The 20278-nt window shown below is 43.8% G+C and overlaps 1 protein-coding gene across 6 annotated transcripts in view; it reads right to left on the bottom strand.

The window, feature by feature from the left end:
* NCOA1 (nuclear receptor coactivator 1) overlaps positions 1 to 20278 on the bottom strand; it is a 1112411-nt gene that overhangs the window by 52670 nt on the left and 1039463 nt on the right. For 5 of the 6 annotated variants that reach the window (XM_085613077.1, XM_085613079.1, XM_085613078.1 and 2 more), the window contains 4 exons: positions 17608 to 17776; positions 12110 to 12427; positions 10407 to 10508; positions 200 to 301 (listed from right to left, as the gene is read on the bottom strand). In XM_085613077.1, the coding sequence (XP_085469203.1) occupies positions 200 to 301; positions 10407 to 10508; positions 12110 to 12427; positions 17608 to 17776 (691 nt within the window). The remainder of the gene's footprint in view (positions 1 to 199; positions 302 to 10406; positions 10509 to 12109; positions 12428 to 17607; positions 17777 to 20278) is intronic. The other variant, XM_085613081.1, reaches the window with a different exon arrangement.

Below are 20278 nucleotides of genomic sequence, written 5' to 3'. Positions count from 1 at the left end.
TGATACCTGGTTCCTCCCAACCCACGGAGAAGAATTAACTTCATTTGAAGATGTTACATAATGTAGTCAATAAAGTAAACATGTTTCTACACGTCCAATAACCAACCCTTCAGTAATCATTTGGATCTACTTTTGACCTCAGTTTCAAAAGCAGAGGATGAATTAACTTCAACCATCATAAATCTAGTAAGAAACTTACCTCCACTATTAACTGAGATCCAGTTAGACAGGGCTCCGATCGGGAGTCCGTCCAGTGAGGCTCTTCGGCTTCCCAACAGCGAAGTCGAGGGAGCACCAATCTCTGTAAGGTAAAGAGAGGTCTCCTCTGATGGATAGGATACTTCACAGAGATATTAGCAGAACCCCCACTAACCCAGACCTGCTGCAATTCAGCCGTAGCATGAAAGATCGTTTGGGTGATTGGGAACACCTTAACGTTAATCAGCAGGGGCTTTGAAAAGCAGAAATAGGAAACATTTAGTAGCACAGCAGACAGGACGAACACCTTGGTGGTCTTTAAGATCACAGGGAGATACTGGTTGAATTAACAGTGGGAGGAGAGGACTCAATTTTAATAAATGGATATTAATTTGATGCCGACAAAGAGAAGTCCCCAGTCTAGGTTTACTGTTACAAGCCCTATAGGATTAAGAAAATAATCTAATGAAACACCCGAGATTTCTCTCAGCTTTCCTCGTGGTCTCTATTAGAAGTTAGGCATGGTCAGCATCATTCCTAGTCATAAAATAATGAATTAAACTCCCCAAGGCAAAATGTTCTATAGTTCAGGACAGATGTTTTTCCAGAAGGCACATCTGCAGCAAGTAATAACTGACCCAATGCTGGTGTGAAGGTACATCTTAGATGTAGTTTGGAGCAAGTCTTAAAGAAATAACTTTGTAACTAAACTACTGACAGAAAGAGCAACAATCATGATATTCTTCTACCAGACACCAAACACAATGAACATAAATATCATTGAAGGGAAAGACCATTTGTATTTTGATTGAGCTAGGAAAGGAAGACTAAAAAGAAACACAAATTCTTTAACCTATAAGTGTGTTCCAAAAAATAGATATCCTTCTCCAGCACTGCATGGCAGTCTCAAAGATTCACCTGCCTCAAATAAAAGCCACTGCTTTATTTGACAAATGCAAAAACTGGGGTCACAAACCTTTAATTGCTAGAAGAACCACTTGATACTCATTGGTTCAATGGTGTCACCGTATGGCAATTAGATGGTAACTATTTCCCTTTGCTTTGAGCCAGGATTTGGATATGCTAACCTGAAAGAGAACTTTGGGGTCAAGACTCTGCAAATAATACTATGAAAGAGAACACTATTTCACTGCATCAAAGAGACAAATATGAAAATAAATTTCATTTAAGTTTGTCATGCCTGTCTCTCTAATCAACGGGGCAGCTTATTTCTTCCTTTTTGACAACATAGGGTTGTCTGGTTTTACCAACAACATTCTCGAAAGGTATACTGCACTTGCACTTTGCTGTCACTACAATATAAGTATATTCCTAACATATAAGAAAAATACTTTCTAAGTAATTCTAAGCAACATGAAGATATCTGTTTTAAGCTCTCAGACACAACCCTAAAAGAGTGCAATTTATGAACATTGGTAAACCCTGTACTCAAAGCTGTTCAGCCTGATTCGCCCATGGCTTCTCAAATCCCCCTTAATTATCTACCACTCCTGAGATACAAAAACACAACAAAGCCAGAGAGTGCAGAAGGTGATTGGATAATAAACATGAAAAACGAAGAAAGACTGGCAATAGGCTGAAAGATTTCAAATACACGAGAGACGTTGTATTTACTCATGCACCCTCAAGCTCCCCTTCATGGAGGGATTTTCCAGCAAAATAAAAAGAATACATTGAGTACAAACACGATCAAACAAAATATTTACTTGGGTAATGGATGCACAAATCAGGAGCAAGGTATTGAGACTGTGCCAATACAGTGTTTGCAGAACACTTAAATCAAGGGAGACCAGGTGACTGGTCATAAAAACGTTTTTGGGGCGTACATTACATCAGCAACACTACATATTGTTGAAACACACAAAACAATACACAACACAATCATGGCTCAGAAGATAGTTTCTTAAAATTATGGCAGCAGTGAGACCATCTTGTGCACTCCAAGTAGCAATTGAATATGCAACATACAATATTTATAGGTACGGTACTGATGTGGAAATCAGAAAGCTTTTCTTCAGCAATGAAGGGCACAATATCAATGCAACCACACCCTTGGAAAAACAGCATAGAGATCCCCAGCCAAAATAAACCCCACAGCTCATTCGCCCAGAGTCATTAGAACAACAAGTTATACGATCTTTCAGATATAAGTTTCATGTCCCTCAAACCCAGGTACGAATGGGGATGAAGGCATTTAAATCCAAAACTAGATAGGTCTCCCCACTGTGGAGCACAAGTGGAGAATCCTACCAAATGATGCACCATTAGGTTGTTTTTAGGAGGAAAGAGCTTATATTTGATTTCCTGAAGGCACCAGCTGCTGCTAAATAGGACCAACGTGACCTAAATTGCAGTGCCACACCTGCCCCCTAAAAGATATAATCGAAGAGGACTGATGCCTACCGTTAGTCCAGTGTCAAGATCTGGCAATTTTGCACCTTTATCATAAACACATTCACTGAAATTGGCAAGGTGGCTGGAGGAAAATATTTTCTTTTAAATGTTTAAGATGAGGATAGCTCAGTGCTCAACATACTATGCTACTAAGGTAAGAATGTGTGAGCTGTTGTGCATTACTCAATACCTCCTCTTGAGATAGCAGACAACCTACCCCTATTTGCCATGAGGGTCAGCAAATTCATTTGCATAAAGTAAGTAACAAACTAGTGGATGTGGAACACGAGGCTTAGATGGAACATACTATTAGATTAAAGACCACTGATGCTGTTACAGAGCTCCCACCTCTGACAAGAACATGTTCACCTGCTCGCTCGCATATATCCAATCTGAGGAAATCAGGGATGGGTAGGGAGTGAACTTATCTGATGATTATCAAGGCACACGGAGCATGGTTCTAGCATTGGTGATGTGCATGAACACCCTACTTTGACAGCCAAGGAAGAAAAACCTAAGATAGGAGGAATATTGCATTCAGTTCCAAGGTGTTTATGTGAAAGTTGTTTTAATATAATTGAACACCGGCAGAACCCCGTCAAGCCTTAATCCCAATCATGCTTGAATGCCTCAGAAGATACAGGCACCTCCCTTTTCGATGCAGCGAATGGGACTACTACCATGGGAGTACCCTGATTTGAGCACCAATCCAATTAATTTTATGTAATCTCACAGGAAATGAGAGCCAAAACATACACGAGTCCATCTCCTTGTCAAAGAAGGTGGCCATATATAACTGAAAGGCAGGAGGACCAATGCGAAGCATGAGGTTTAGATCTCTATGAAGCCAAGTTGTGTTTGTCGTATATGGAAGTGGTTGCTATTTTCTACAAGAACTGTATTAGCTTTGGAGGTTGTAGACCTTTCCCAGCTCCCATGCACTTCAGCGTATTTATAATCAGCATCCTCCGTAAGGCCCTTTGATTGATTTTTATGCCTGGAGGTGCAAGAAGTGGAGGAGTATATTCAAATCTAAATTTATAGTCTGTAAACTGTTTATAGAGTACATTCTTCTTTTAAGGCTTCTGAGTAGAAGCGCTCTGCTATAGATATGGGGTGCTTTCCATTCTCTGCTCTGGTGTGATCTGTGCCAACCTGTGAAAAACTGACAACACAGAAAGGATGACTTAGGCTTATCAATATGGCGGAGGTTGAGATCAATGTTGAAAGTTTGAAGGGGTCATTAAGAGGCAATGACACATAGACCACTGACTAGCAATGTGTCCCTTTAGAACTGAACAACTGCAGCAATAAAAATTATGCACTCCTTTGGTGTCTGATATGAACAGTTTAGCCACATTTGTGATGAGGCCTAGTGATTTGTGAAACCACAAAACCATGGTTGACTGCACCAACTTGAAATACCCACCTCTGTGCCACATGCACCATAATCATTCAATAAGAGGGAGCCTTTATCGGGCTCCCTTCCCGCTGGGACTCGGACTGGGAAGAGGACTCCCGTTGGTCTTGGAGTAAGTGTGACGAACAGACCATGGTCCAACGACGGTCCCTGATTTAGCAATAAGTATATAAACTCTGTAATTGGTTCCTCTATGCAACAGCGTAGATGGCGAAATGGAGATTATGCCGTGATTAAGTAATTCGAGACCCGAGTGTGGGTTAAGACCACAATATTCTTAAGGGATCAATACCCTCACGAAGGCCGCTATGACCCGTGGAGGCACTTTAAAAAGGCTGAAACATGTTGGCTCCTGCAAACAGGATATAGGGCCACTGATTTCCCTGGCGTATCCTATTAACTTTAACCCTATCGAGGGCGACCAAGAAATAAGGTAACCTTCGGTTCTCCTCAGATAGTTTTAACATTATTATTTGTGTTTTGCACTCTATGATCCCTTCTTGAGGGAATAATTCTTTCCCTATTCTTTTGTTTGTGTTTATACTTTCTTTCCTCACCACCAAATATTCAAAAAGAATTATTTTGCGCTCCGCCCAGTTTGTTGGTCTGCACCTGGGCGTAAGATGCGGCCCAATGATGAAGCATGACACTGCAAAGTGTGTAAGAAACTAGATTTCTTTCCTCCGCCCCCCTTTCTTTTCCTGCTCTACACTGGACAATTAGAGTAGTCCGAAGTGGGAATATGCATTAGCATTCTTTTGGAAAACATTCACATTGAAGTCCAAAAGCCCCATTTTTTTTTAGTTTCGTAGTCCTTTTCTTTGTAGTGAGTAATAAGCTTTGGAGGGGGAGTTAGAGAAGGCTATTCCATTGTCTCTCCTTATTGTGATTTTCTCTGTCCTTAGATCGCCAGATTGGAGAACTGTAGACTCCAATCTGTGCTGAATTGCCGATTATAGACATATGCAAAAGTCTACCTTTTTAAGGGAACGCTGGTGAACAGAATAAATCTCCAGGAACAATTAGAAAGAAAAAACTGCGAGCCAAAACCGAAGCACACCACACCGAGTGTCCAGTCCTTTAGTGCAGAGTAAAAAGACTGAATGGGAAGTCAAACAAGTAGGGCCTCATAACTGATGCCTGTGTTAAGGGTCACACATGCACAAACGTGGCCTGCTGAGCAGCGGAATGGCCGCTTTCTAAGTGTGCTCCGCCGGCCGGAATAATATCCTACAGTTATCCTGCACTCTGGAGTGGCTCAGACTCGCCCAGACCCGAGGCTAGGATGTCGGAGGACGTGGTGTGCTAGCAGGCGAAAATCTGTAGAGCTACAGACCCGGGAGCCGCGCTGTACTCCGGATCACCCCGGTGCCGGGAGAAGGCCGCGGACTGCCTCGGAGTGCTGGGGCAGGCGGCCCAACTTGAGTCCGTGGATGCCGCGTTGTACAGGGCCTCAGGTCGAGGAGGAGGGGCTTCCGCCGCCGCTGTGGCCGAGCCAGGCGGGAGGCTGTGAATAGACAGGCGCGTTGGTAAGGCTCAGCTGCGGAGACCCGGATCGCGGACCTGGGGTGGAGCCTGTGCGGAGAAGGCCGCCGTAACCAGCCTCTACGGGGTGGACGCTGCTGTGACCCGGACTCGGAGACACGCTGTGTCCTCCATATGTGGCGCGGAAGCCGAGTGTCGATCGCCGGCTCCGGTCTGTCGGTGCCGCTGCATGAGGGGTTGTAGTCGATTCCTGAGCCGGGCTAGGACTGCCGCAGTGTGGAGCCCCGGTTGATCGGCGCCCGTGGTGGGAGTGGAGGAGATCGTCCTCTTGTGTGGAGGTGGTGGAGGTACTACAGGCTACTCCGGCTTCAGTGAAAGGGTTGCATGACACAATTCCGAGGGGTGAGGATCTGAAGTTCCTTGTGTGGAGCTGGGGGGCGCCTGGGACTGCTGGGGCCTGGATAGTCCCCTATGCCCCCTGACTCCCCCTGGATGTGGGGGGGGGGAAGTTGTGGAAGCTCGCCCTACATACCCTGGCTGTTGGAGCTGCGCCCCTCCCTCTGGTACGCAGCTGTGCGCTGAAGGCGTAGCTGCGGCGGTTGGCATTCCGCCTGAGAGCCCTATTCTATATACCTCGCGGAGCGCTGGTGGTAGACTGCAGCCACGCACGTGGAGGCAGAGGAGAGAAGGTATAACCGTGTAGCGGAGGTGGCTGGATCGTGTTTCGCCCCCTGTGCCTATTGGGAGGTGGCAAGCTAGAGGCCCTCCTGCAATTTGTGTGTCACGACCGACATAGTCACCGCAATGGGGAAACAGGACGCCAAGCAACCAAAACTGACTTTCGACCACAAACGTGCCACGCGACATACTGAATCAGAACCCGGGACCCTTGCCGGAAGTCAACGCGAATCCAATGCAGAGGACAGGGGGGAAGATTTGGGGACCCTTATGCTGGAGATGAGATATAGCCTCTATAACATTGACACTAAATTGGATACCCTCACGTCGCAGTTGGATTCTGTCAAATCGCAGGTGGCCACGCACGAGACACGCCTAGACGCACTGGACAATCGCTCAACAGAGTTCCATGAATTCCAGGTGGAAACCAAGGAAAAATTATTACATATGGATAAACTCCTGGGAGTCATACGAGCTAAAAATGACGATCTGGAGGCAAGATCGCGACGCAACAACATCCGCGTAACGGGAATTCCGGAGACGACTGCCATATCCAGAATGGAAACCTACGTCACGGAACTATTACATGAGCTCTTTGACCCGCACCTTTCAAAAGTCTTTGCGGTGGAGAGAGCTCACAGATCGCTGGGCCATAAACCACCGGTGGGAGTGCCACCCAGGCCTATTATTGCCAGAATTCTGTGCTACCAGGACAGGGATCTAATCCTGCGGTTAGCAAGAGAGAAGGGTACCATCACGCACAAGGGCAACAACATTTCGTTTTATCCGGATTTCACCCCGGCGGTGCAGATGGCGAGAAGAGAGTTCCTCCCGGCTAAGCGAATGCTTCTGCAGGCACAGATCCCATACTCTTTGTTATACCTGGCTAAACTCAAGGTGTCTTTTGATGGCACCACTCATTTCTTCGCGGATGCCAAATCAGCGTTAAAATTTTCCAAGCATGTAGGAGGCAGAAAACCCAAGAAGCATGCTGAAGGTGCGGAGGCAGCCGGCGGCCAGCTAAGTGACAATGATTGACTGGGGATACTGTATAGACTGTCCACTAGCTATGGCATGGTGTTCCCTCATGTGTTACCACCACGTTGTGACTAATTTTTGTCTTATTAATGTGGTCTTGGGCGGGTTTAGCCCTCTGCAGATTTACTGGCCACCCTGTTTTATATGGGGTAGTCGCCAGCACAGTTACGCCCCCGCGGGAAGGTTCCCTCTTTTTCTTGCTGTGTATGTTCTATGTAGGGGTGGGTAATCTACAACCTGATTGGAGGGTTGGAGTGGGTGGTGAGGGGAATGTGTTTTGTTGGTCCTAGCCAGTATAAGATTTGATAGATATGTGGATGATGTCAAATTTGTGTCATGTGGGCTTTGTTGGTTCTATCACTAGGTAGATGTTAAATGCAGGTGACACACGCAGCTCCGCTAATGTCCTAAACTGTTTAACCTGGAATGTTCGGGGACTGAATGATGGTAGAAAGTCCAGACTGGTGCATGCTTACTTAACTCTTCACAAGATTGATATATGCCTCCTGCAGGAAACACATTTGAACACCGCCCCATCTCCACGTCTTAGACATAATAGATAGGGTCATGTTTACTCTGCCATATACTCCAATTATGCTAGGGGAGTGGCTGTGTTGATTAGACGAGGATTGGATTGGAAGGAAGGGTTGATACAGAGGGACCCTGAGGGACGGTTTGTTTTGGCTCAGGGGATTTTGTGTGGAATATCTGTGGTCCTCGTGGCTATATACGGCCCGAAAGAGGACTCTCAAAGATCTGGGCAATGACTAGGGCGACTGGCTGCGATACCATAATTTGGGGGGGGGGCGACTTCAATGCTGTCCTTGACGACACGGCTGACAGGCGCGGGGCTGGTAGAGCCTTACATCCAATGGCCGGCACGGCCCTGAAAACAATTATATCAGATGGGGGATTGGTTGATATATGGCGAAGCAGGCATGCTGAGGTGAGGGAGGGTACTTGTATCTCGGAGCACCAAAATGCGTGGTCCCATTTGGACTATTGGTTGGTATCCCGGGATGTTGCCATGTGGACTAGGGACGTAGGGCATATGCCCCGTTCCTTGTCAGATCATGCCCCTAGCCTGTTACATTTGTCGATCTCGGATTTGCCTCGACGCGCCTTTTCGTGGCGTCTCCCACCCCACGCCCTCTTGGATGAGGTTTTTAAAGAGGAGATCAGGAATGATATTATTGACTATTTTGCGTTGAATACTGGGTCGGTGACTACTGAATCCTCCCTTTGGGAGGCGTTTAAAGTGGTCATTAGGGGCCAATGCATAGCCCGCTAAGCGGGAGTGCTAAAGGCTATACGGGGTACACTCACAACACTAGAAGCTAGCATAAAAGCTCTTCAAAATCAATTCTGTGAGACAGGCAACTCAGACACTGCTGGCTTGTTGAAAGCGAAGCTATTGGATTATGCCGAAGAAGCGCACCGGGAGGTGAAATTTTTGGGCAAATATGCGGAGACTAGACGGTATGGGGAGGGAGATAGGCCGGGCCGCACGCTGGCTACTATGATACGACCGCCCAGATCAGAGACGTACATTCATGAACTACATATTAAGTCGGGCGAAACGGTCAGAGGCCAAAGTGAAACTCTAAATGCCTTTTCGGATTTCTATTCCGGCCTCTATACGGCCACTCAAGACAAATGCCCGGAAGGGATGGAGGATTTTCTGGATTCCATTGCGCTGGTTTGGTTTAATAACTCCCATAGGGAATATATGGACCTTCCGATAGATGCAGGGGATGTTGCCCAAGTAATCAAGAGTCTGCCACTGGATAAAGCCCCTGGCCCAGATGGTCTGACCACAACCTTCTACAAGACGTATGCTGAGGAACTAGCTCCCAAACTGCTGGCGGTCTATGAGGAGGCTCTAGAGGTGGGAAGGTTACCTGCTACAATGCGTGAAGCATTGATAATTACATTGTTGAAGCCTGACAAGCCAGCGACCGAAATGGACTCGTATAGACCTCTTTCACTAATAAACGTTGATGTGAAAATATTGGCCAAGCTAATAGCTAATAGAGTACAGCCTATGCTAACCCTAATAGCACTTCCTGATCAATCGGGGTTTATTCCGGGGCGTTCAACGTCGCACAATCTACGCGCGATCTTCTCCACCTTGCATTATTTGCACCCAGAAGTACACGCAGCAGTAGTATTTCTTGACGCCACTAAAGCCTTTGACACTCTTGAATGGCCATACTTATTTACTATACTGGGTCGAATAGGATTTAGCCTGCTTCTTATTAAAAAAATCCTGCTGTTATACACTATGCCGAGTGCCCGGGTCAGGGTAAATGGAATGATTTCCAAGCCATTTCCTATCTTGCGTGGTACGCGACAGGGGTGCCCCCTCTCCCCGTTGCTATTCGCAATAGCTATGGAGCCACTAGCTGCTCGTGTTAGGCAGCATCACACAGCGCGGGGTATAGGATTCAGTTCCAGAAGCTTGTTAATATCGCTATATGCGGACGATGTGATGCTCTACCTCCTGAACCCGGAGGAAAACCTAGACCCAGTGCTGCGCAAATTTATACGATTTGAGGGGTTGGCAGGGATCTCCGTCAACTGGTCAAAGTCGGTGATATTTCCTTTGACGGACAGCACCCCGAGTGGTCCCCTCTGAGTACCCCCTGCGGTCGGAGGCGGTTAAATACCTGGGAATTTGGTTTTGCCGTCACCCTCAGGAGATTTGGAATTTGAACTATGGACGAGCGGTTGTTTGGCTGGAGGAGAAGGTGAAGATATGGGCGAGACTGCCTCTGTCACTTACGGGTAGGATACCTTTGATTAAAATGGTCGTACTGCCAACATTTTTATATTTATTCTCAAACATTCCAATCCCACTCACGTCACACAAAAAAAAAAAAAGGGTCACACATGCACCAGTGCTTCGGGGATATTTTGTTACATTTCTCAAGGCAAACACAAATATAGGAGGAAGGGTGGTCAGAGGTTGTGTAAACTTGTCTACATGGGTACAAGTGTTCTGGATGCAGAGAGACATAGGTGTAAGACTGAATGGATGCTGAGAAGATTCTGTTACAACATTTTTTATCTCATTGTCTCTTGGTTTAGCACAAACATTGTACAGTACCACAAACAATGACAGAAAGTAAGTGAGGTCTTGATTTTTGTACACAAAACAGTGTGGTGTTACCTGAGGTGACATCTGCTGTTGCATGCCAGGCCTCATGCTTATGCTGACTGGGCCACCTGCACCATACTGGTTAAGGATTGCCTGCCGGTTCTGCTGAAAGAGCTGAAAGTGAAGAGAAAGAAAAAGTTAAACCATAGTCTCCATACCATACTATCATGTGAACTGTAATACAAAGACTCAATGATGGAGCTGGAAGATACAGTAGCTCTGGCAGCTGGAGCACACAGCTGGGAAAACAGATATTTTCAATTTTGAACACAATATGATCATTGCAAGTTTTCCTGTATATAACCGATTCTTAGTTGATCTTGATTTGAATGTATGAAATACGTGCATCTCTAGAAAGATGTAGGAAACTGCAACAGAAATGCTTGACCGTACTGTGTTATCAAGAGGAAAGTAATGCTTTACAATCCAAAATAGGAGAAAAAGCTCCAATTGTTTGCGCTGTCTTTATCCAGATTTTCACATTTTGTTATAGGCCTGATGTTATAGTCTCCTCTCCACTCCACTACAGAGTTCTACTTTGGGATAAGGTGGAATAAAGACGATATTCAGTAGTTCTTCGTCTTCGTGCTAGTCACAATCTCTTTCCCAGTGAAGCTTGGCTGCAAGCCTTTCGTTTTGGCACAGCACTGTCACAGCAACAAAGCATGGGAGGCATACAGACCTTTCACTGCTTTACACAGATCTCTCGCTACACTGTGCTTAGTATGCAAGTCGGTCAGTACATCAGAAGTATACATGTCAAACTACCAGTCTTCTTGAAAGGTTACCCCACGATGGACAACAACGATACTCAGACAATAACAAAGATAAGACCATGGAGAGAAGATTATTAATGACATAATTGTTGTCAAGTGTGAATAACTCTTTCACAACGTCTGTCAGCTCTGCCTGGATCCCACTAAGACCAGGTGAAACAATTTTGATACCAATCTAAGTCAACTGGGTGAAGGTAAAGCATTTACACAATAATGTAGGAATACACTGCAAGTAGTTTTCTTGCTTATATTACAAACATTTTTGGTGTTTTCAATATTTTCTACCTTTCACCTTCTGTAAACATTACACTGAAGTTTCACTCTAACCCGGAGTGGGCTCTCTGGAATTCCAAGCGGCCTTCCCCAAGACATTGCATTTTAGCAGTGCATTTCAGTATGACAAGTGATATTGATTTTGTGAACTTAGCAATACTGTAGCAATACAGGGATCTGGCAACGTTGACTATGCATAAAAGGTCATGTGATCACCATTATATATTCACTGCTTCAGTTTACTTAAGATTCATGAAACAAACATGCCACCAACAAAATGGTTACTGAACTGCTGTTCTTATGATAAAGGTGCCTCTAAGATAGGAATAGAAAAGATAACATTTGAAAGAGTGGGTATGTCTGGGTATTTAACTGTTTATGATACAGCAGTACAAAATACATCAGTGTTTATAGTTACTTTTGTGAGTTTCTATGAATCAATAGGCCCAGCTGGACTATGTTTCGCGCTTTACAAATCATGTTAAGGCACCACATGAAAAGTATTTAACTCTTTTGAAGTTTGTGTTTTGCTGAAAGCATGGATAACCCTATTATTCATCATGAAAATGATGTACTTGTCTATTTACCTCCAACAGAATGGTGTATGGTTCCTAAAAGCTAGAGAGAAACATAACACAACAAGACACATTCAGGTTCAGGGCTCACCTGCTGTTGACCTTGTAGCCTCTGCTGTAGCTGTATTCGGAGTTGGTTTGGAACCCCTTGTGGCCTGTTTAAGGTTTGCCGTGGCTGCATGCCTACATTGGTTGGGTAGGCCCCTCGAGGCGGCTGTGGTACCTGCACAGGCATGGGTCCAAAAGAAGGCTTCTGGCGAACCATAGTAGGGAAAACACTGTGAAAACTGGCACTGGGGGAAATTGAGGGATAAGACTGAGGGTACATGCCAGGTTTCTGCTCCATCATCACTGATGGTGCTGCATGCTGGGGAGGGTATCTTTCTGTTAATGCTTCCAGGCCACCTCCCTATAGACACGGTGGACAACAGCAAAAAGAACAATATATGAGGAGAGAAAATATGTAAAACTTAGCATTGCAGTCTGTGACACACTGCTTTGTAAGATGCCCTAGTCTTCTCTCGAAAGCTTTCTACTCAGACCCAAAAAGAAAAAGTTACTTATCTTTGGTAAAGTTATTTCTGGTTAATACCTGCAGATTTCTCAGCAGCTGAATAATCCCAAGTGTCAAATTGTAAATGTAAACTTTTCCATAGCTCGCCCTTAGTAGAAGGGGTTGGCTCCGTCACAGCACTGTAAGTGAAGCCAGGGAGACACCACTGGAGCCATATAGCACCCACCAGGGTGCACTGATGTGAGTTTCCCAACCATTTTTTTCAAAGCCTTTAGCGGCAGAAACTAGGAAGCGATAGAACAATCTGAGGCATTACAGTGCAACGGTGCAAATTGGAACATTATTATTGTTAAATTATGACCGCCCTTCAGTACGGGGAAAAGCATATGATCAGTGATAGATTATCTATCAGAAAGATTGTTATTGAAGGTAAGTGACATTTTCTTCTGATGGATACTTCTACCTGCAGATTCCCCCTCTGTTGAAGAGATTCCAAAGCAGTACTTCTCCTAGGTGGTGAATCTGAAGGAGTGGTCAAACAAGGAACGCTAGAGCACCAAACGTGCAAAATGGCCAGTTCTTCTCACCTTTGAATCCAAGTAATAACGCTTAGTAAAAGTGTGAAGGAAAGCTCATGTATAACATGTATGACAAATCTCAGCAACAGGAACACCCCTGGCGAGTGCTGATGTAAATAACTTTGCTCAGTAGGAGTTTCTGTTTGCCAATGGTGTAGCACACCTTTATATAAAGTATTACAAGCAAAAATAAGTTCTTTTCAGAACAGCCTTGCTACCTGCATACCCCACAAAGAGCTGGTCATCAGACCTTATCTCCCTGCTACAGTCAATAGAAAAACTGACCGCTCACCTGGGGTCCAGCTGGTGCAACCTCTCCTTCTCCTTGGTGGGGTGAGGTGGAGGAAAAAGGTAGGCAGGGTAATGGATTTCTCCCAGATGAAAAAGAGTCAAATTTGCTACGTGCTTTCAGTTCACCGAGATGCCTCACCAAGATAATAGCAACAAGAAAAAATGTCTTGACTATTAACAATCTTAACTTGCAACTAAGGGTCTCAAAAGGAGCATTCGTCAAAAAGGTCAAAACCAGAGAGGAATGGGAGTCATATTTTCTCTGTCAGGAAGTGCTGATAGAAGCAGCTGTACCCACCTTGAATCTCTACAATGCCAATCTGACATGTCCAAATTGGCAAAATCCATCAAAAGGGCATGACCGTAAGACTTGTCAGCATGTCTCTGGAGAGTAAGGTGGATCTAGCCAGGCATGCCTCCTCAGGGCTATTTAGGATCCCAGAGCTCTGACCACAGAATCTACTGTGTCCAGACCTGCCCTGATATTCTTCCATGAGAAATCCTGGGCATTCCTTACCATCTTTGCAAAGCATCCTCTATCTGGGATACCTGAATTCACCAAATCTGCTAACTCCAGTTTTTTGGATTCCCTGTCCGGAGGCGGAGGGGCCATAGGGAATGCACTCAGATTCTACTTTCTGAAGGACAAAGCCTGTAATATCAGGCTTTTTGTGTGAGGGGAGAGAGGATAGGAAGGATCATCCGGCCTATACTCCCTGGCGATGAACTTATTAAACTAGAGCTGAGGTGGGTTTATCCCTCAACTCCCTAACGGGCTCAAGTAGAGCTTCATTAAACAGTAAGAAAGACACTGATTTAGATGAAACCCATTGGAGCACCTCTGTTAAAATGCTATCCTTTCCCTTCACTGTGGGTAACTCAAGCTCCAAGACTTCTGCTACCTTCCTAAGCACTGCATGGAAGGATCCCAGATCATAATGCGAAGGGCCTACTGGATATTTAATTTCTGCCTCTTGTGATGTGTCAAGCCCACTGCAATTTTGGAGGGCAAGATAATCGGCTATCTAGAATGGGATCTGGCACCTCTATTGGATACTAGACCGTCGCAACCAACTCCTTCATAGTTTCCAAGTAGCACTAGTGAGGACCTGGCTCAGGCTGAGATAACTCCTTGCGACAGGCCTCCTTCATTATTCTTTCCCTCCTGGATTGTAGAGAAAAGCGTTTGATTTGGAAGGCTTCTTTGGAGGGGCAGGCGACTGTGGTGGTGGTGGTGTCAGCACTGGGAGAAGCTCTGTAACTGGCACCAAGGCAGGCATCGGCACTGAAGCTGGCAGGCACTGTATTGGACAAAGACCTTGAGCTGGGATGAATCCAATCATTTATATAGTGTTTAGGGTGAGTCGACTACCGTAAATCCATTTGGAGCCCGAAACAAACACATGGGGCCCAAAAGTGCACAGGGCAAAACACATGGAGCCCAAAAGTGCCAGAGGGGACCACAGTCTGCTTGTAGAGTCCCATCATGGCACTGAGAAACTGAGCCCGGAAACTTTGGCTACGCCTGTATCAGTGTCAGAACTGTGATTGGTACAGGCAACAAGGGGTTTGGAGCTGGATGAGTAATGGGCACTTGAGCAGGCTGCGCCACCAAAGGAAGCTCCTCAGGCAGCGTAATGTTGACATGCTCCCACCATTAGGACGACTCTGCAGGAAGGGATCAAATCCTCAACAGTGTTGAAGGGAGGGGCTGTTATGCTTCCTTTTGGGTTTTCTCGATTTTCTTTGAAGACTATGATGATACGGATGAGCGCGACTTGCACAGAGACCTTGACCTGGATCTCAATTGCTACCGAACCTGTCATGGTCGCAGGCCAAACAGATTATGGCCTTGTGCTCTTGAATGGCCTTGGCCTTGGGGTGAATGAGGCTGCATTTGTTGCACAACTTCAAGTCATGCTTCGACTCTACGCATCACAGGCAGATATTGTGAGGGTCTAAAATGGACATCTGTCCATTACAATTGCAACAGGATTTGAAGCCACATTTTCTCAGCACTGACATTTTCTTAGCCCTGCACTTAATTTTTAGGAAAGAAATCTCTGAGGAAAAAACATTGAGAGAAAGGGGAATTAAAGCAGCTTCGGATCTGCATTGAAGGGTGAGGAAAAATGGGAATGACATCAGTGTGCCGTGGTGGGACGTCACAATGGCTTTACTCTGGTGCTGGGACCCTTTTCTGGCATGGGAGAGCTATGCAAACGTTTCCTGATCCAGTCTGATGCCTGGGCATATGCGACATGTGAAGAATCTGCCGGTAGATGTATAAATCAAAATACAAAAGAACATTTTCTGGAGACACAATATTCCATAATATTAATCATTTGTGCCACCAGCTAAAATTATAAATCAGTCTACATTACCAAATTTTGAAACTTAGATTCCAGAATCCTTTCGGCAGCTTTCATTATACTTGCGATTTAGATGAATACATCTCAATGTAAATTAGCATTATAGTATGCATTAAAAATGTACATCTTATTTGAATTTTTGGAACACACTCAATGCAAAATGGTCTACGATCTACAGTAATATAATTGCTCATTGAAGTAATTCTGCTTCCAATTGTTCTAATTGCATTCATGTCTCGTGGAACTTTAGTCTAGAATCTAAGTCTATTTAGATTCCTTTTGTCTTTAACTGAGGCTTTTGGTTTTCTCTTTGTGAGCAAGTTCAAAGTTAAACTACTTGTGTAGTTCTCGTTTACTATTGCACACAGCATTACAATGCTCAGTGACTGGATAGACTGTGCCAATATTTCTACATGCTCCAATATATTCTGGTATTTTGCTGTTTAAGTTTTTGATACTGCATAGAGATATGTTCATGGACAGATCGATATGCAAGTCACATAATTAGTACTGCAGGTAATACACTGTCTAATTGCATACCACTTTATTGAACTTGTCACTGTTGAAACTCCATATTGATAGTCAAATCCCAAAAGATGTTATGGGGCACATAAAAAAGACACCTTGGATCCAGATAAACACCCAATATTGTCTTTGCGAAATTGAAAAGGACTTAAAATAACAATGCATTTATAATTTGGTAGGGATATGACACTACGAAGACTACAGCCTTTCTTCGAAATGTGTACTTTACTGTGGAATCCTGATTACACTATATTACGTGAACATTAATTTGTAATGATCACATCGTCCCTAGCCATGCGCATTACTCTTGCTAGTCTCCACTCTACACTTACGAACTTATGTCTCTATAAATCAATTGAATATCCCCTCTCTTTTGGATTCTAGCAGAAATAGCAGATTTGCTTCTGGCCTCCCAAAATTCCCTTCTCAAGTGTTAATTGCTTTGAGCAATGTGTGTGACAAATTGTGTTGCTGATATTCTCTTTATCAGCTTGTCTGTTGCCTATATATTAAAAAATAAAAACGTAATGTCTGCCCGACTATGTTTGCAAGTATGTTTCAAAGGTTGGTATTCAGTGTTGCAGCATATTCTGCCAGTATTTATGCAAATCCGTTCCATAGTAGGAAGAGACAGCGCATGTTATATAAACTCATTAATGAGTCTTTATTCCAGTTGCTTCTACTGTGTTGACATGCACATGTTCTTGCTGCATGACCTAAAATGAATTTGCAATCTGACCGAGCAAAGCGTGTCCCTATAACATTACCTCACATTTGAAATAAAGGGATCATGGCATTCATCTTAATTGTTATAAAGTACATATTTTTACATTTCTAAAACCATCTTTGTGTGTGGAAACAAGTGTAACTTTCATTTATGAAACATCCTAGAGCTTTTATAATGCATACTTCTGGTATATAAAGCAATTACATCTAATGTCACTATTAGACAACTATTACTCTTGGAAGTATGAATTAGCACGTGCAGACATCTTTCCACCATGAGGGCAAAATAGTAGTGTAAAAGTAACAATTAAAAAAAGGCTCACTAGGAGAGGGCTGTGGCAATGGAAGGCCAAACAATTGGGTTTGGTAGTCATATGCGTTCAGTGCCATGGTTTGTTGATCAAGCTGATCAATTACATTTGTGTCAGTGCTATAGTATTGTAATAAACCATGGGACATAATATCATATCAGTCGCTGACTTTAGTGAATGATTTCTGGTGATTTCCACAATCTTTGCAAATAAGACACACACCTAGCAGGTCAGTGAAAATGACCTTTGTAGAATATTAGAAAGTTAATTACCTGGACAAGTTTATCAATCCCTAGGGCGCGGTCTAGTTCAGCTAGCTCAGTCTCATCCTTGCCACTCAGGAAGGACACAAGCTGTTCAAAGAGGGCTTTCTCATCATTGCGACCTTCAATGGTTGTTGGTGGGCTCAGGAGGTCGTCCAGTGGGGAGCTGAGACATGGGCTAATAGAAAAGAAAATATTGACATTCATTGGACAGAAATAACACCAAGAAGGCATATGTTTAGGTATATGTAAATAAAGCCATGTGAGCCCTGATCCCTTTCACCACCTAGGAGACATTGTTCAGGTTCAAGATTCTCTAGCCGGAAGTTCTACTCCTGTAATTATGCTTCTATCTATATCACACTCACCCTCTCCGACTGACAACCCCATCAAATTGATCTTTTGGAGCTTATGTTTAATCTTACAAAATTACGTGACCCAGCAAAAAATACATACCAAATTATGCCACATACGTTATTTGTAAATTTATAACAAATCGTAGCTTTACACTGCGAGTCCATAGGAGAATAAATGACAGCAGAGATGTAACAAATTTGAGTGCTGGATCTTGAAGTGAACACACAGCCAGCCCTAATGGATCACATAGACGAATACTTAGACGGAGCTAGAAGAGAGGCCACAAAGCTTACCAGCTGTTTCCAAGCAGAAGAAATGTTTATTCTTTCAGCTATGTTTGAGAAGCAGATGTAAAGATCTGATAACAGTTTGACTGAAAACAGAAAAGAGTGAAAACTCTACCTCACAACAACAGCCCTACCAGGTGCTTCCTTCAATTTTTTGGAAAAAGAGGGTTGTTTTCTATACTAGATGTATATGTGCCAAGGACAATCTCCTGACAGACAGAGGTTCCACAACTCCTGCATAACTTTCCATATCATCAGGAGTAAATTGAGAAGTTAATCCCAATACACCATCCCATTTCAAAAAAATATGTTTATCTTGACCGTGTTGTTTATGCCTTTAGATTTCCAAAGTAAAATCTGAATATCCCCCAAGTTCAATCCTTAGATTTTTGTCTTACTTTATCTTGCATTTAAAATAATTATACATCTTTACTTAGCCCGTCTGTTCTCCTCTTTGACATCCCTTCTTTTGAACTTGCCTGCTCTCCTGAATGTGCATTCAGCCACTTAGAGTAGGTCAATGCAATCCACATGCTAAAGCGGATCCCTCCAACTTCTACTGGTCAATGCAGTTCTCGTCTGTTATGATGAGGTCCACCCTAGACGGGAAATCCCCAAAAAGTGTTGCTTGCAGTGTGGAGCATGCCTTCCCACACCTATCCGTCTTGCACAGGAATAAAAGCTTTATACCATATTCCCATTTCATGCCTGCCACCTACCAGAGTAGAAAATCCATGAATTAATTCACACTGTAATGCCCTACTCTTGCACTTTCAAATCTTTAGCTATCACAACATGTAGACATCCTCTATCTCTTCTGTTTCGATTTGGTGCCCACCACCTTTTCTTTTTATTATTATTACATTTAGGCAGGCCCCACTGTCTCCCACATTTTTCAGGTTTGCTTTTTGTTTCTCCTTCTCAAGTTTCCTCTGACCCTAACTCGTGTCTTATATCATTATGTCATTCTCCTGCTTTTCCAAAGCCTACTTGGAACACTGGTATTAGTATAACTTAATGCCTTTGTATTTTACAGAGCTCAAGTTCCTGATTTTGTGTAAAGATTTGTAGTTGAATATTTAGTATGTGTGAGTTCTCGGTGGTGCCCTGCTGCTGCTTTTTTTGGCATATTTTCAAAGATGAACATTGGTGGCAATTTTTTGGACCTACGGCATTTATGTGCAATATTATCACATTCGTTTCAGCATAATTCACTTCTTTATTCTCAGATATGCCCACTATGTAAAAGCATAGTGTTCTCTGGCCCTACCGTCTAGTTGCTGGGTTGTCTGCGTAAGTTCACCAGCCTGTTACTTTATCAAACTGTTCTAGTTGAATGATGGATAGATTAGCACCTATTGTATTACTTTGACCTAACAGGATGGATAGGAAACTGCTTATGATTTTAGAATTTGATTTGCGACATCTCCCGCCCATCCCATACACGGTTAGCTGTTAACTTTGCAGCTTGCTTGACCATCACCTCCTTGTTTTATGTTATGCAAATGTGTCCAAAGTTGTTTGATGCCTTGCTCTTAATTCTTATCTTCACTCTCTATAGTAATCTCTGTTAGTATGTACACTCCCCTGTCACCAAGTCTTTGTTTTATGCTTTGGCAAATTGCCCTGGCTTACCACCTAAGGTTTACTGTGCATTTTGTAGTGTTGACATATATTCAGCGGTGCTCTACTTGTCCTAGGGTGTAATTCTAATCTAGAGGTTCAACCCGGCTGATGCATAATGCATCGCAACTAATTTTATATAGTTTTAAAATTGCTCAGTGCTAGTTTTGTGCTTTTACTAGGTGAGAGGTTATATTTTGCCACTTTTTGGTGGGTGGGGTGGTCTTTTCTAGGGATGGTAGACGTGAAATTCAGTTTAGCCAGCACATTTCCTGTTCTAGGTGCTGTCTGGCTTGTGCTCGTTATAAACCTGACTCTACTCCAACACACCACTGTTTTAGAAAGGTAGCACTGGGCTGAGAACGAATCCAATTGGTGGGGCACAAACTGCCTAGCACGTGGTCACAGGGATC

This window comes from Triturus cristatus, chromosome 6 (genome assembly GCF_964204655.1).
Source record: "Triturus cristatus chromosome 6, aTriCri1.1, whole genome shotgun sequence".
Classification (NCBI taxonomy): domain Eukaryota; kingdom Metazoa; phylum Chordata; class Amphibia; order Caudata; family Salamandridae; genus Triturus; species Triturus cristatus.
Note: the sequence above shows the minus strand (reverse complement) of the source record. Positions and strands in the feature narration are given on the sequence as shown.